This window comes from Poromitra crassiceps (genome assembly GCF_964638095.1).
Source record: "Poromitra crassiceps genome assembly, contig: HAP1_SCAFFOLD_237, whole genome shotgun sequence".
Lineage (NCBI taxonomy): Eukaryota > Metazoa > Chordata > Actinopteri > Beryciformes > Melamphaidae > Poromitra > Poromitra crassiceps.
Window position 1 is genome coordinate 100,001 of NW_028152156.1, and position 18,131 is coordinate 118,131.

Genomic DNA, 18,131 nt, shown 5'->3' on the forward strand with positions numbered 1-18,131 from the left:
ACTACTTTTTGTTGAAGTACTTATCCTTTTAAAGCTAAAAGGAGGCACTTCCAACACCTTGGGCTGATTTCTGGAGTTATATCAATCTGACAAATCCATAATGTGTCCTGGGATTCCCTTCATATCCATGTATCTATCCATCTGTTTCTTCAACGGTGGATCTGAAATGGCTTATTTTTGAGTACGGTATGTTGCTCAGCACAAGATTCCGACGCGGCGATGTCTCACTCATGACCCCACGACCGATAAACACTGAGCACGACCAGGAGGCCGCACTTTTTAAGCCTGAGCTAGATTTGAGCAGCTTTTGGCTGAAACCATTGATCCTAGAGCGATGATTCATATATCCAGGCGCTCAGCAGAACACTCTGATCGACGCAAGCAGGTGCTACAAAGTTTCCTATCAAATTGGACCGATTTTTTGGGGTTAAGCGTTGATCATTTACTAATGGGTTGTGTCCAGCAGCAGATTCAAACCTCAAGTGCTGAACACCCCCAACGCCCCCCCCCCCCCCCACGCACACACAAGCACACATTCCAGACGCCCCCCCCCCCAGCCGTCTCCCTCAGCCCTCTTCTTGCCTCCCTCCCCAACGACCAACCGGCCTGCAACGGCAGGCCTGACTGTGTCGTGGCTGGGGCGGCAGCCTGGGTGCTGCGCACGCGGCGACCTTCAGCAGCAGTAGCAACGACCTATTATAACCCATGCATATTCCAACAAATGATATGTATTGTACAATATTTGCAAGTGTGCCTGGTTACTGAACAAATCAGTAATACTGTGTGTTATCCTAATCTGAATGTATTTCTAAAAAACACTACTTTGTAAACCAATTTGCCCTCACGGGACATGAATAAAATTGAACTTGAACTTGAACTTGAACTACCGGTACCACAACAGGCTTTCCTTTTTGAGTGTTTAAGGGCCAGCAAGGCCCCAGAGCACTGAAATTCGCCACAGTGGATCGCATGGGCATTCTGATCATGGGCACCGAATTCGAGCCCTCTGCGGCTTCGGGCGGCCAGTTCCTCTCAAAATGGATTGGTGTTTTCAAGCAAAAACGACAATTTTTTTCTCCTAAACTGCCCCAGAAGGTACCAGAGCACTGACATTCGGCACAGTGGATTGCATGGGCATTCTGATCATGGGCACCGAATTTGAGCCCTCTGCGGCTTCGGGGGGCCAGTTCCTCTCAAAATGGATTGGTGTTTTCAAGCAAAAACGACAATTTTTTTCTCCTAAACTGCCCCAGAAGGTTCCAGAGCACTGATATTCGGCACAGTGGATCGCATGGGCATTCTGATCATGGGCACCGAATTTGAGCCCTCTGCGGCTTCGGGGGACCAGTTCCTCTCAAAATGGATTGGTGTTTTCAAGCAAAAACGAAAAAAAATTTCTCCTAAACTGCCCCAGAAGGGCCCAGAGCGCCCAATTTCGGCACAGTGGATCGCATGGGCATTCTGATCATGGGCACCGAATTTGAGCCCTCTGCGGCTTCGGGGGGCCAGTTCCTCTCAAAATGGATTGGTGTTTTCAAGCAAAAACGACAATTGTTTTCTCCTAAACTGCCCCAGAAGGTACCAGAGCACTGACATTCGGCACAGTGAATCGCATGGGCATTCTGATCATGGGCACCAAATCTGAGCCCTCTGCGGCTTCGGGGGGCCAGTTCCTCTCAAAATGGATTGGTGTTTTCAAGCAAAAACAACAATTTTTTTCTCCTAAACTGCCCCAGAAGAAGGGCTGAGAGAGCCCAATTTCGGCACAGTTTACCCAATTTACACCATATGGGCATATGGCTGTATGGGACATAGAAATGTCAAATATCCAACCATAACCTTTATACTGTACCATTATAGCATCATACATTTGGACACGTCAGATGTCATACATCATACAGCTACATACATTCGCACGTCAGTGGCACAAACCACCCCCGGGGTTGATTGTGCCACTGATGCGCGCGCACGCACGCGCGCGTGCACAATGTATCTGTGTGTCATGCCATAACCCAAACACACGACACACAGACACATCGTGCATGCACGCGTGCGTGCGCGCGCGCACGTCAGTGGCACAAACAACCCCGGGGGTGGTTTGTGCCACTGACGTGCGCGCACGCACGCACGCGTGCATGCACGATGTGTCTGTGTGTCATGCCATAATCCAAACACACGACACACAGACACATCGTACACGCGCGCGTGCGTGCGCGCGCGCACGTCAGTGGCACAAACCACCCCCCATACACGCGCACACGCGCACACGCGCACACGCACACGCACACGCACACGCACACACACACACACACACACACACACACACACACACACACACACACACACACACACACGATATCAGTGGCTTCCAGAGTTAATGGCCAATGCAATTGCTGGGCCCATGGTGACTCCAGCAACAAACTGATGTAAGGTCAGCGCTACCCTGTCCTGCTACTAACCTCCAGCATGAGAGCAGAAAGCACAAAACTGGCCTGGGATCAGATTTGAAGGCCACTCATGGCCCATTTCCACTGTTGGTATCAGCGCGGCCTCGCCCAGCTCGTCTCGCTTTTTTGTCTCATTCCACCGATCAAAAACGTGGACAGCCCGGGTTGAGTCGTGCTAGTTTTGGTCCCTGCTTTGTTGAGGTTCCGGCGCTGTGAACCCGGTACCATACGGTGACGTGAAAACACTGCAGACGACTGATTGGTGACTGACTGCTGAGGTCACAACAACAGTGATCAGGCACACCTGAGATTAATCAGTTCATCCAATAGTGTAGGACAGGAAACCAAGATGCCCTACTCATTTCAGGAAGTAGTGGAGTTGTGCAAGTAGTCTATTGAGCATAACCTGGAGCATTATTTAGGCCCCTCCCCAACAAGCTAGCATGACACGGTTGGTACCAATCAGTGCCCAATTCAGCCTCCCTCTTTTTGAAGCCTATGCGGAAATTGCATTCTTTCAAATGGCCAGTGGGGGGCGCAGTTTGCGTAGCTTGTGCAGTTTGTGTATTTGAAGCCGGCCTTTATTTGTTTGTGTTGACCACGCCCCGGCCATTATTGGAGACCAGGGGCCCGTTGCACCAACTGGTCTTACTCTGGTCTTAAGCTAAGTTGGTCGTAACTTTACGACCTAACAGCTACGCCGGTTGCACCAAGACGGCTTAAGCCTTATTTTCACTACGCCCAGGCGTAACTCTTACGACTGGTCAGGAGGAGGTGTAGCGCCTGCCTGTCTCCGCGGAGACCCTTTTGAGCCAATACCGTCATCGTCGTAACACAGCCAGTTCTCCGTCTTTGAAAGCACGATGTTAGATTATAACTAACTAGTTGTGTGGCTTAGCCTTCCCAAATGTTGCCGTTAATTTTTTTAGAATTTAATACATAGAATTGGGAACGTTACATTCAATTTCATTCAGACTGTCTGTCTGGCTCAATCGCCGCCATTTTTCCCCCGGAGCGAGGGTGTTTTACAGTAGTGGCTGAGAGAGCGTAGTGGCACAGTGCGCTCCAAGCAGGTCGCGTGGCACATTTTTTGCAACATCATCCAATCAGGGTGCATTCCCTGGCAATTCACATGGACGCGCATTGCTACGACGTAGTTAAGACCAGACGTAAGCCGTGTTGGTGCAACAGGCGTAAATCCACTCTAAAGACTGGTCTTAACTAAGACCGACGTAGGAGTTACGACCAGGCATAGTTAAGACCACTTGGTGCAACCGGCCCCAGGCTTTTAATTGACTAGCGGCTACTGTTGGAGGAAATATGCTAATGTTGATTCAATGTTGCATTGTCAGGGGTGTGGCAAGGGCTAACAGGGTCAACTGGGGTTTCTCTCACTAAAGCATACACACACACACACACACACACACACACACACACACGCACACACGCACACACATACGCACACACACACACACACACACACACACACACACACGCACACACACACACACACACACACACACACACACACACTTTATAGCCTACTGTCTGTCCACACTAGCTTAACTACAACACCACCAAATCCATCAGTCACATAAGCTACCACAAGGGAAACCTGGTGGACTTTGCCTATATAGCTGAAAACAGAGTGAACAATAAGACTCATGTAACTAAACTATATTGTATGGATTTAAAGGAGCTCCTCTCATGGTGACATGTTGAGACGGCAGAACTTTCCATCACTGCACCACATGCCCTCATCAGAGCAATTAACGGCATGTGGAGGGAATCTAAGAATTCCAGCAACATTTCAAGCTGCATCCAATTTCATGACTCTATAGTGCTATTAAATTATTATAGGCTATTGTGAAGCAAGCTGTTACCAGTTAGCAGGCTTCACAATAGCCTATAATAACAGTATGTTGAGTTAATAATGATAGAGGCTTATGACAAAAAAATAAAATGTGGAAAAAGAGGTTAGTCTAGGCTATAAGAATATTTGCATATAGGCAGATAGAAGTAACATGACGTAACACAAAAGGTGGAAACATCTGGTAACGGTTGAACAGCTGTCGCATCTCTCGCATGTCTTAAATCTTCTGGACTCACCCTCCAGTCTCCGCTCCTGAGTCCACACAGTCATCTTCTGCCGAGGGCTTCTCCATCTCAGATCAGAAGGACACAAGTCATCGTCTGCATGGTCTCAAGTCTCTGGGTGACGACACAAGTGACTCATTCACAATATATGGTTCGATATACACGAGGGTGACGCAGATGAGCAGCCTATCGCTCTGTTTAGATTCCGACTTGCAAAGATAGACCAACAAGCAACAGGCTACTAACTGTCTCCCGTCTGCCTGCGTCATGCGCCCTATGCTGCCTTCAGGTGCGGTCGGAAATATAATAGTAGGCTACAGGTCCAACACACACGTGAACGACTCGACAAAGTGGAAAGAAGGACTTGGAAAGTGTATGAAGGCGATGTCAACAACTGATGGTAAAAGTGCATTTTATTATCATATAGGCTAGGTTGGCATTCTGTGCAAATAATAGTGTTGCTCTATGTTTTAGCATTTTTGTGCGCTATGTTTTTGCATTTCTGTGCACATTTAGACGTCGTATTGGGGCTGAAGAAACATAAAGCTGCAAAGGGTGTAAAACTATAACTGCAAATATACGCACTTTGTGCCCGACATAACACAAGTACTTTGTGTAAATAGGCCATTTCGGTATTATTTAACACCAAAAAGGCCACTTGAAGGCAGCTTTAGTTAGTGCGCTGCTTTGGCGCCATCAAGAGGATGAACGAGGCAGGCAATCAAATCTCGACATAGATATGCCTACTAATTGCAAAACGATAGTCCAAAACGAATTATAGCCTAGACCAAATCAGCGGGAATGTTTACATTTACTTCCGGTTACCCCTGGTTACGGCTGGTTATGACACAAACTGACGTGTTGAACACAAAAACAGACAAAGAAGACAAAAATGGTTCGTTCGTGTTGTGTTGTTGGGTGTCCAGTGACCATAAAGAGCGGGTCAAGATTTGGATTATTCAAAATTCCCTCTGCAAAGGGCAAACATGGATTCGGCGGCACAGAGGCTACTACTGCTACAACATCCGGGTTCCAAGCTGTATCCGAGCGGCGTCAGTAGCCTCCGTCGGTAACGTTAACGTTAACGAGTCTGCAAAAAACAGCGAGTTTGACAGTTGTAAACAAACGTTATTAGCTAGCTAACACTACATAAAACAACCATTATTTGACAACACGCAAATTTAAACCTGCCGCCGTGGTACCCGGAAGTAAATGTTGTTTACATGGTGACGTCACGGTGATTTTGGTAAACAAACCGTGTCACTGGGTGGCAATGGAATGGAACCCTATGGAGCCCAAGTGGCGTGAGGCGTGAGTGTCTGACTATAGCCAGTTAACTCTGTTTACATTTTAAAAACTGTGACAGTTCACAAAACTTTAACATGACATATAGGCTACATCAAACTCTTGAGCTACTTCTGCTCTCACTCAGAATGTCAAAATATAAGCGATGTGATGTAGGCTATAGTTTTTGAGATATTAACGTTTGTTTGGCACAACTATTATTGAATTAGAATCTAATTCACAATAAAAACAAATAAAATAAAAACTAACATGAAATAAAGTTTGACTGAGCTCCAGCTAAATTGTCAAATAGCCTACCGCCGTCTGCTCGCTATCCATCCAGGCACTTATGTATGTACGCTACTTAACCTAACTAGCTACTTAACCTAACTAACTATCCGGTGTGTACAACACTGTCAGACTAAACTCCGGCTGACACTCCAAAAACCTACAACCCGCTACAGAAAAATGTGTATTGTTTGTTTATTAACTGGCCCCTGGCCTCCGATCATTTCACGAGAGTGGCCCCCGAGCAAAGCAAGTTGAGTATCCCTGCTGTAGAGCATGGTGAGCTGCAGGAAATATCTCTCAGAGAGAAAGGACATATTGGAGACAATGGAGAGATCATTATTTACTCTACTCCTGTTAATCCAGACTGGAGTGTGGGGGAACGGGCAAGGCAGGAGGTGCTTGGTCAGCTTCCTAATGAGAACTGATGAGGAGAATCTGACAGATTGGACATGTAGGAGGTAAACAGAACAGAAGATGGCAGTAGTGTGCAACATTATGGACGTAAGCTGCAGTTAAAACCCGAAGTAGAAGAAGAAGAAGAAGATGATGATGATGAAGGAGACAAAGAAGAAGAAGGATGATGATGATGATGATGACATCATCTTCAAGCGACATATTTGTCTGCATCAAAAACATTACTTAAGAAATTAGATACAGTGCAATATCAGGCTTTGAGACTCTGTTGTGGTGACATTAAAACAACCCCAGTTGCAGCTGTACAGGTGGAAATGAGTGAAAAACCATTGGAAATCAGAAGAAATCAGTTAGCAATAGTATATTGGGCAAACCTTAAGGGCCATAAGGGAAATCATCCTATACAAAAAGTATTGCAGCCATGTCAAGAGAAGGAGAAAAGACAGTTCAAGAGCTTTGGGTGGACAATTGGAAAGGTAGTGAATGAGTTAGGGATAGGGGATATAGTGGTAAGCTCCACTGTGCCATACTCAGGTGTTCCGCAGTGGTTATTTGAGGAGGTTGTGGTTGACTTGAAATTACTGGAACTAAGTAGGAAGAAAGATGGGGAAAAAATAGGTAGTGGTACCAAGTTAACAGTTATATAGAAGGGCAGTATGCAGATAATCTTAAAATATACACAGATGCATCAAAGACAACAAGTAGTAGAGTGGGGGTGCCATTTATAAGTCCAGAATTAAATGTAATGGTGAATAAAAGAGTAACTGACAAATGATCGGTATATGCAGGGGAATTGTTGGCTATTCTTTTAGCACTCAATTGGGTAGAAGAAAATAAACCAGGTAATGTTTTAGTAGGGTCAGACTCCACTAGTGCATTAGTAAGTGTCAAGAATGTACAGTCGGAGGGAAGATTGGATATTGTGCTGGAAATATCTCAGGCAATTTACAGAGTCAGTAAAGCAGGAACAACTGTGAAATGTATTTGGATCCCAGCACATAGAGGGAGGGTAATGAACTGGCAGATAAGTATGCAAAAGATGCAACTAAGACAGCAGTAAATATATGGTAGTAAGTTATAGTAAGGCAGAAATTAAAAGTATAGTCAAATGAGAAATGAAAAAGAAATGGCAGGAGGAGGGGAATAAAGAAATTAAAGGTAGGCATTATTACAATATCCAAAAGACAGTAGGAAAAATGAGAGACATGAGCAGAACTAAAAAAGATGAAGATATCATACCAAGGATGAGATTTGGGCACACTGGGCTTAACATTAGGCCTACACTTAAATCATGGGAAAGCATGAGACTGATGTGTGAATTTTGCGATAGGCAGGAAACAGTAGAACATGTAATGATTGATTGTCCATATACCAACAGGAAAGACAGATCCTCAACAACAGATTGGAGAGCAATCGAATCAAGCTGGACTTAAAAGAAATATTGCAGTTGAATTCAGGGAATGTGGGGTATAGGGATATCTTTTCATTTTTAGAGGAAACTGGACTAAGTAGAAGAATATAGTCAGGATAGTATTTTAGAAGTCCATTCTGATCCACACTCCATTTCAGAAGGTGGCGGTATTGCACCATAAGTTGTTTGCCAACCGCCATAAAATTCTAGTAGAAGAAGAAGAAGAAGCGACATATTTACCAGTGATCTGAGCGCTCGTGTGCATGCTGCCCGGTGTTAAAGAATAAAGAAGACAGAACGTTACAGTGATATCCTGTGTTAACCGATGATGTCTGTTACCGACATGTTCAGCTATATCCAAGGCTTCCTGAGCGCCGACCAGGATATCAGAGAGGTAACGTTAAAGACAGTTCAGTTATGAAGGAACCGTTAGCCGTTAGCATTAGCCTGCAAAGCTGGCTAGCTAGCGATGTCTTGTTAACACACGATCAAACGTTTTTTTAAGCTCTTGACAATGTATTGCAATAGAGGATTCCAGTCTATTTAGTTAAGTACAATTTGACACATACAAATTACAAATATTGGTTTTACCAATCTAACGTTACAGCATGCATAATAAGTTAATTCCCCGCTGCTGCGTGCTTTTATTGTTTAGCGTTACGTCAGTTCTCAAAGTGTGGTCTGTCTGGGGACCCCCAGGGGTCCCCAACAAAACAAGACAAGGGAGCTACATTTAGTTTCACTATTCCATCCATAAGTAACACAATGACAGAATGTAGGACTATTTTGTTCATGGGTTTCATACACTTTCTGTAATGAAACATCTAACAGCACAAATCTTATCAGATGGGACAAATCCTGTCAAATGGGGCTCTGCGGTCTAATAGAGGTCCTTGACGTGAGAAAGTTTCAGAACCACTGCTTACGTTTCACGACATACCAAACTTTGTAAAAAAATCGGGTCATTTAATGTTGCCTTGCCTATCTTAAACATTTTTTACACAGTTTGCAACAACATGGCTTGGCTTTCCCTTACCGCCTTAACGAATCGTTCGGGCGCATTCGACATGAAATTGGAATGTTTTGAATGTATTTTGGTCTAGCATAGAGAACAGGAGGCAACATATGTCTTTTATGTTTGTGCATATATCATAGGATATCCGTAAGGTGGTCCAGGTCTTGGAGCAGACGGCCAGGGAAGTTCTAACTCTACTCCAAAGTGTCCACCAGCCATCTGGCTTCAAAGAAAGTGAGTGTGACAAAACCTGTCTTGTCATGTCATCAAGCGTCGCTGTCCCCTCCTCCATGACTGCTCACTGGCCGTGGATGCTGCTTATGTTTGCTATTGACCGAGTGAATGCTGTTGGCTTCCCTGAATCTCACCTTCTGAACTCTCAAATGTTTTCCCTTTGTGCCAACAGTTCCCAGTAAATGTGCAAAGGCGCGGGAATTGTTCTGCACCGTGAGGACACACATTTCAGGCCTCAAAACCAAGTTTCCTGTGGAGCAGTATTACAGGTACGGCACCACGCCCCCATCGTAAAGTAGTTTCCTGTGCAGCAGTATTACAGGTACGGCACCACGCCCCCATCGTAAAGTAGTTTCCTGTGGAGCAGTATTACAGGTACGGCACCACGCCCCCACCGTAAAGTAGTTTCCTGTGGAGCAGTATTACAGGTACGGCACCACGCCCCCATCGTAAAGTAGTTTCCTGTGGAGCAGTATTACAGGTACGGCACCACGCCCCCACCGTAAAGTAGTTTCCTGTGGAGCAGTATTACAGGTACGGCACCACGCCCCCACCGTAAAGTAGTTTCCTGTGGAGCAGTATTACAGGTACGGCACCACGCCCCCCACCGTAAAGTAGTTTCCTGTGGAGCAGTATTACAGGTACGGCAGCACGCCCCCCACCGTAAAGTAGTTTCCTGTGGAGCAGTATTACAGGTACGGCACCACGCCCCCACCGTAAAGTAGTTTCCTGTGGAGCAGTATTACAGGTACGGCACCACGCCCCCCACCGTAAAGTAGTTTCCTGTGGAGCAGTATTACAGGTACGGCACCACGCCCCCACCGTAAAGTAGTTTCCTGTGGAGCAGTATTACAGGTACGGCACCACGCCCCCATCGTAAAGTAGTTTCCTGTGGAGCAGTATTACAGGTACGGCACCACGCCCCCACCGTAAAGTAGTTTCCTGTGGAGCAGTATTACAGGTACGGCACCACGCCCCCACCGTAAAGTAGTTTCCTGTGGAGCAGTATTACAGGTACGGCACCACGCCCCCACCGTAAAGTAGTTTCCTGTGGAGCAGTATTACAGGTACGGCACCACGCCCCCATCGTAAAGTAGTTTCCTGTGGAGCAGTATTACAGGTACGGCACCACGCCCCCACCGTAAAGTAGTTTCCTGTGGAGCAGTATTACAGGTACGGCACCACGGCCCCACCGTAAAGTAGTTTCCTGTGGAGCAGTATTACAGGTACGGCACCACGCCCCCACCGTAAAGTAGTTTCCTGTGGAGCAGTATTACAGGTACGGCACCACGCCCCCACCGTAAAGTAGTTTCCTGTGGAGCAGTATTACAGGTACGGCACCACGCCCCCCACCGTAAAGTAGTTTCATGTGGAGCAGTATTACAGGTACGGCACCACGCCCCCATCGTAAAGTAGTTTCCTGTGGAGCAGTATTACAGGTACGGCACCACGCCCCCCATCGTAAAGTAGTTTCCTGTGGAGCAGTATTACAGGTACGGCACCACGCCCCCATCGTAAAGTAGTTTCCTGTGGAGCAGTATTACAGGTACGGCACCACGCCCCCCATCGTAAAGTAGTTTCCTGTGGAGCAGTATTACAGGTACGGCACCACGCCCCCACCGTAAAGTAGTTTCCTGTGGAGCAGTATTACAGGTACGGCACCACGCCCCCATCGTAAAGTAGTTTCCTGTGGAGCAGTATTACAGGTACGGCACCACACCCCCACCGTAAAGTAGTTTCCTGTGGAGCAGTATTACAGGTACGGCACCACACCCCCATCGTAAAGTAGTTTCCTGTGGAGCAGTATTACAGGTACGGCACCACGCCCCCCATCGTAAAGTAGTTTCCTGTGGAGCAGTATTACAGGTACGGCACCACGCCCCCATCGTAAAGTAGTTTCCTGTGGAGCAGTATTACAGGTACGGCACCACGCCCCCCACCGTAAAGTAGTTTCCTGTGCAGCAGTATTACAGGTACGGCACCACGCCCCCCACCGTAAAGTAGTTTCCTGTGGAGCAGTATTACAGGTACGGCACCACGCCCCCATCGTAAAGTAGTTTCCTGTGCAGCAGTATTACAGGTACGGCACCACGCCCCCATCGTAAAGTAGTTTCCTGTGCAGCAGTATTACAGGTACGGCACCACGCCCCCCATCGTAAAGTAGTTTCCTGTGGAGCAGTATTACAGGTACGGCACCACGCCCCCATCGTAAAGTAGTTTCCTGTGGAGCAGTATTACAGGTACGGCACCACGCCCCCACCGTAAAGTAGTTTCCTGTGGAGCAGTATTACAGGTACGGCACCACGCCCCCATCGTAAAGTAGTTTCCTGTGGAGCAGTATTACAGGTACGGCACCACGCCCTCACCGTAAAGTAGTTTCCTGTGGAGCAGTATTACAGGTACGGCACCACGCCCCCACCGTAAAGTAGTTTCCTGTGGAGCAGTATTACAGGTACGGCACCACGCCCCCATCGTAAAGTAGTTTCCTGTGGAGCAGTATTACAGGTACGGCACCACGCCCCCCACCGTAAAGTAGTTTCCTGTGGAGCAGTATTACAGGTACGGCACCACGCCCCCACCGTAAAGTAGTTTCCTGTGGAGCAGTATTACAGGTACGGCACCACGCCCCCATCGTAAAGTAGTTTCCTGTGGAGCAGTATTACAGGTACGGCACCACGCCCCCCACCGTAAAGTAGTTTCCTGTGGAGCAGTATTACAGGTACGGCACCACGCCCCCACCGTAAAGTAGTTTCCTGTGGAGCAGTATTACAGGTACGGCACCACGCCCCCATCGTAAAGTAGTTTCCTGTGGAGCAGTATTACAGGTACGGCACCACGCCCCCATCTAAAGTAGTTGCAATCCCCACTGAGCTGTCCAGAACATTCACTGTGCACTTTGAAATCGTTTGGAAGGGTAGAGCTGGGCAAGGGTAACCTGGAGAAATATGCAAAATGATGCCTTTTTTTGTGCTCTAAAGGTCCGAGAAAATGACGTGTTCATGGAAATTCCTCCAAATTGGGATCGCTGCCGATGTTCTCCTTGTGATCTCTTTGAATCCCGTGTAGGTTCTGATGTTCTCCTTGTGATCTCTTTGAATCCCGTGTAGGTTCCATGAGCACTGGCGGTTTGTCTTGCAGCGCTTGACCTTCCTTGCAGCCTTTGTTGTCTACCTGGAGAGTGAAGCTCTGGTGACCCGGGAGGAGGTGGCCCAGATACTCGGCAGTAGGTTCCACAGGGTTCCCACAGTGATGCCTTGAAACTTTTGGAAAAAAATTGTACTAGTGATTTTACTACACTGGACAAATAGGACACACCTCTTTATGTTGGATTTGAGTGCTGCTTGTATTTTATATATTTTCATGGAAAACTCCTATTTTATTTCACTCCCTTCCATATAGGACGAATCGGTGTGACGTCACTCCCACCCAAAAATGCGTAACCCCGCGGCAGTTAACTAGTATGAGTTGTGCCAACTGCCAAACAAACGCTAAATATCTCAAAAACTACACATCACCTCGCTTATATTTTGACATTCTGAGTGAGAGCAGAATTAGCTCAAGAGTTTGGTGTATACTATATAGCATGTCGTGTTAAAGTTGTGTGAACTGTCGCAGTTTTTATATTGTAAACACGGTCAGCCGGCTAGAGTCAGATGCTCAAACTCAGGCTCCATAGGGTTCCATTGCCACCCAGTGACGCGGTTTGTTTACCAAAATGCTGCTCGGCTGATCCCTCATATACTGTAATTTATACCATGGTCTGGGTGAATACTCGATTCTGATTGGCTGCAGGGTGTCCATTAATTTGTGATAATGTACAGTGATAATGTACACCTAGCTAAATGGTCTGTTCACCATTCATATCAATGTGCCAGGATCACGACAGAGCCGTTTGAGCGCTATACCACCGTTAAGGGTTAATATGACACTTTTATATGAGAGGACTATTTTGTCTCGCCGGTTCTCAACTCATATTCAAGGTTATGAAAACTAGATTTTGATTGCAAAATGCATGAAAATATAAATGAATGGTCTAGTTTTGTTTCTTTGGCAAGTGACCATGGTATAAGCGGGTTAATGCACTTTGAGGTGTCCATTATCAGAAATTAATGGGAGTTCGCGGAAGCAACCGTCCTCGGCTTTCGCCTCGGACGGTTCATGCCTCCATGTCGTCCATTAATTTCTGATAATGGACACCTCGTCGTGCATTAACCCTTACGTGATGCACGAAAAATTAATACAATGTAAAGAGGTAATATTTTCTTTTCTGGTATTGATTCAGAGTCACCACCTCACATTACATGGAGGTTCTATTATGGATCGTTGAGAAGTCATGGAAAAGTTTGGAAATTGTATCCATACTGCCTAGCCTCCCTCTGTTTGTGCTGCCCTCTCCATCCTAGAGTAAGAATACTGCCTAGCCTCCCTCTGTGCTGCCCTCTCCATCCTAGAGTAAGAATACTGCCTAGCCTCCCTCTGTTTGCTCTGCCCTCTCCATCCTACAGTAAGAATACTGCCTAGCCTCCCTCTGTTTGCTCTGCCCTCTCCATCCTACAGTTGAGGTGGTGCGAGAGAAGGGCTTTCACCTGGATGTCGAGGACTACCTGGCAGGTGTGCTGATCATGGCCAGTGAACTGGTAAGGCAGTTGAGTCAGTGGGATTTGATGCACGTGAAAAGCTTTTTGCAGAACGACTTGTTAAAAAAGAATAATAAGTATCACACACTCATTTGTAGCCTCGCACGCTTTGAGCAACTGTGCGCCGTGCACCAAAAAAGACCAAAAAATAATGCACAATTCTCCTCGCTCCCCTCCTTCCTCTCCCAGTCGCGGCTGGCGGTCAACAGCGTGACGGCGGGAGACTACAGCCGCCCGCTACGCATCTCCAACTTCATCAACGAGCTGGACTCCGGCTTCCGCCTGCTCAACCTGAAGAACGACCCGCTGCGTAAGCGCTACGACGGCCTCAAGTACGACGTGAAGAAGATCGAGGAGGTGGTGTACGACCTGTCCATCCGCGGCCTGGCCAAGGAGCCTGAGGTGGAGGGTGACAAGTAGACCCCAGGGGGGGAATGGAGAGCTGGGACCTCTCTCCACGGCTGCTGCAGATTGGAGACTCCACCCCCAGCTGGAGGGCAACACCCAGGGTTCTGCCTGAGGCCCAGGCAGCCTAGGACAGACTGACTGATTGAGTGTGTGTGGGTGTGTGTCTGTGTGTGTGTCCGTGTCGGAGTGTGTGCGTCAGAAGAAGTGTGTTGGATGGATGGCGGTCTGTCAGAAAGGTGGGACAGATGTTGTTGACAGGTGAGCTGGGCAGTTTGATGCTGGTTTTTGGTCAAAGTTCATCTGTGTTCGGCTTCACCTCTTATCCTGTTTCATTCAGATGGTTTTTGCGACTGTTGAATCCGTTTTGGAAGTATGTCAACTTCTTGTCACTGACCATGATGTTGATGTTTTTGTATATTTTATATTCAAGAAAGTGGAGACCACCCACCCAAAGAGACGCGTGTTCCAGAGCTGGTTTTTGTGGTCATTTGTGTGTTTTTTTTAAATTGTTGTAAAAATAATTAAGTGGAAATGTTTTGGTGTTGTTCACCAGATAATGCCTGGTGTTATTTCTTAGGTCTCTGAACATGGCGGCAAAAGTGGACGCATCCAAATGGGCTAACTGTTAGCCGCTAACACATCCCAGGAGCCAAAAAAAAAGACCGCAATGGATCAAACGATGGAATCTAAAGAAAATGAAAGAAATTGTTTACAGCATTCTTGAGTCGTTGTATAGATCCGTTTTGGAAATTGATATAGTGCAGCAAAAATGGCACAAAAAAATAATTGCAGCTCACTGATTTTCACATTGGCTTAGATTTTATTATTAGCACCAAGAGTACATATATGTGCTTATAAATGAGGCCCCAGGAGAGGCAGAGCCAACGAAACGGTATAAGTGCACTTTGACAAGATGTAAAGCTACACTATGTGCTTAGTTACAGTTCTCTGTCGTTTAACCCATTGATACCTGATTTTGCGTGTATATCCCTCATTTGTGTGTGTATCCCTTTAAGGTGGTCTTAAAGGGATACACACACAATTGCTGCATCAGGTATCAATAGAGGGCCCCAGGAATGAGTCGGAAAACATAGATGCTAACACTTCCGGGTTCTTCACTGTTTCTGTCTATGGGATTTTTGAATGGGTTTTTGGAGCGATGCTTCAAATAAGGTCTCTGGGCAACGCAAGCTCAATCAAACGCGAACCAGTGTTTAGTAATATCATCTTCACACATGAGGACCACTTTTATAGTGTTTAAGCTTTTAGTTGCCGTTAAACGGGCGGCTAGCTACCAAACGGCTAAATGAGACTACACTTGATACATGGGGATATTATACGTCAGTAACGTCATCACTTCAAAGGACAACACGGAAATTCTCTTTCCTTCACCTGGTTCAGCCCGGGGTAATCAGTGCACAGCAGCGCACACATCAACAACACTGCAGGTTGAGTCGTGACGTGACGTGGAAGCCTATGTGTAGATCTGGATTAGCTTAGCACGAGCTTTTTACTTCTAGGGCTCGCATTTACACTTAAAAACTCATGAAAGTGGTCCTCATGTGTGAAGATTATCCCGCTGAACACTGGTTTGCGTTTGATTAAGCTTGCGTTGCTCAGAGACCTTATTTGAAGCATCGCGGCAAAAACCCATTCAAAAATCCCATAGACAGAAACAGTGAAGAACCCGGAAGTCCGGGACTTCCGCGTTCTGACTACAAAAACACGTCATCCCTGCGGCTCTCTATGGGTTAAACAGCCAAGTACACCTAGAAGAGCTTGGTGAAACCATCCTGTTACCATGAGCTCACCTTTCTGTTTCACTCTACGCATCAGTCTGGACCATCAGACCACCACTCGCAACTATTTCAGTGGGCGGGAGTACCTGCCTTGACAGACAACTCCATCAGCCAATCGGCTTCACCAAATCCACTCGGGAGAACGGCGAAAACTTTCTTTCCCGCAGAGAAGCTCGTCTAATTGTCGAGTCTCATTTCTGCGATAACTGCACTTATGGCTGTTTTGTTTACTAATGTTAATGTTGGCGCTCATCGCTTCGGGCGACGCCATTACGCCGTTTTGCCCGTTAGGTTGTCAACTACGGCGCAGGTTTCCTGATTGGCCCGGTTCCGTTCTAATGGCTATAGGGCCCGGCTGGAGGTCCAGTCTGATCCATCCGTGGAGCCAAAATGTGAGGTCCTGTAATCCAGGACGGTTTGAAGCAGGCTACACTTACAGAACAGTGCCAAGGAATATTGTGTTGAGCCATTCATGGTTTCTGTGGAAAGCCACCAGAGTGATGATGGCAGAGAAGTTAGAACATCAAACACTCATCACGTTACAGAGCCTAAACCTTGTTCACTCGAGGAGATGTCCTGTCCACTTGTTACTATTGCTTCCATGTGTCCCTGCTTGTGCAGTTGAAGAGCATTTTTGCTTTTGTTGCTTTGAGGAGTAAGTTTGTCATTGCTTACAAATGATTCCACTTGATCTTCACGTGTACTGTGATGTACCTCTGTCTCGGATCCATTTTTTGATCAGTTGTTCTACAATGCTTCAAATTAAATATTTCTACATTCTGAATTTCGGTGTTTAATAGGACCAGAGATGGGCAAAAATACATCATAAAGTATTTTGGTACAAATGACAAATACTTGCTCAAAAAATGTATCGCAATACAAATACAAAATACTGGTCTGAAAAATGTATTTACAATACATACAAATACAAATACGTATTTTGTATTTTGAAAATACATAAAAATACATTTGATAAAAACTGATAAAGAGCTGCAACAATTAGTCAATCCATCAATTCGTTGCCAAATATTACATTCATTGCCTATTTTGATCATCTATTCATCATTTTGAGGCATTTCTATAAGGAAAATGTCCTAATTCTCTCCAGGTTCTCAAATGTGAAATGTTCTGGTTTCCTTTAGATGGTAAATCATCTCCTAGTCCTCTGTGACAGTATTCTCCTTTGTGTGCCATCTAACACATTACACTTCTTTCATTTCAGTTTTAGCTGTTTTTCAGCACAGCTAATTTCTCCCTCACTTCAGCTGTTAAATCACCTTCTGTGAGGGCTTTTGACTTACAGGCAGCATTTCTACAGTATATGTTAACCTCAAGTTTGGGAACTTTGACCATGTTAGCCCTAGATATCTGACATCCGATAGATTGATACAGTGTAGTGCTATCTCGAGAAGTGAGTGTGAAGGAATAGTCGACCACAAAGTGATGCGGGGGCCAGAGGCTGGCCGGTTCCATTCCCCGCTCCACTGCCGCTACCTGGAGCCAGGGGGCGGGGGCTGCTCTCCCCCCCGACCCCTGCAGAGATATGAGACAGAAAACCACAGAGCGCTGAGGTTTTACCGACAAGGGAAGTTGTAAAGATTCCACGCAGAGGGCGGTTCCCATATAGTGAGATAGCCTACCGGATGAGCGATTGAAAAAGAACTACAAAACAAGCAAGGTCACATTTAAAATCTTTTAATTCACAATATATTACATCGGGAAATCTTACATTCGGTCTTTCGAATGCAAATGAGGAAAATAAATGGTATCCAACTCATCAGGCCTGTTATGGAAAGATGAGCTGAAATGGCGTCCTCCTCCGGCGTCGTTTGTATGGACCTGTGGAAACTGATAACAGTTGTAACACTGTTGACACCACAGAGTGCCAAAGTCACACCCTCTTCCAGTTTAGGCATCCAGCACGAACCCCCAAGGGATTTCATCGCCCATTCTTTTTTCCATAGACATTTCCTAAAATGCTTATAAAAATAGTTTCAATTGGTCAAACAAAACAATTCGGCTATATTTAAAATCAGGAGAGACTAGGGATGTCACAATATATCGTCCCACAATATATTGCGATGTCAAAACATG

At 46.2% G+C, this 18,131-nt stretch overlaps 2 protein-coding genes across 2 annotated transcripts in view; one reads left to right on the forward strand and one right to left on the reverse strand.

The window, feature by feature from the left end:
- The window catches only part of LOC310770817 (protein FAM124A-like), a gene marked incomplete at both ends in the record, with an annotated part of 67,361 nt that extends 62,749 nt beyond the window's left edge, over positions 1-4,612 (reverse strand). The window contains one exon of the mRNA XM_083663531.1: positions 4,557-4,612. Within this exon, the coding sequence (XP_083519657.1) occupies positions 4,557-4,612 (56 nt within the window). The remainder of the gene's footprint in view (positions 1-4,556) is intronic.
- A 3,571-nt stretch (positions 4,613-8,183) lies between these two features.
- LOC310770815 (translin-like) lies at positions 8,184-16,776 on the forward strand. The gene is made up of 6 exons (XM_083663529.1): positions 8,184-8,338; positions 9,100-9,193; positions 9,366-9,462; positions 12,301-12,416; positions 13,751-13,830; positions 14,020-16,776. The coding sequence occupies exons 1-6, from the start codon at positions 8,270-8,272 to the stop codon at positions 14,248-14,250; spliced, it is 687 nt and encodes a 228-aa protein (XP_083519655.1). The 5' UTR covers positions 8,184-8,269; the 3' UTR covers positions 14,251-16,776.
- The last annotated feature ends 1,355 nt before the right edge of the window (positions 16,777-18,131 follow it).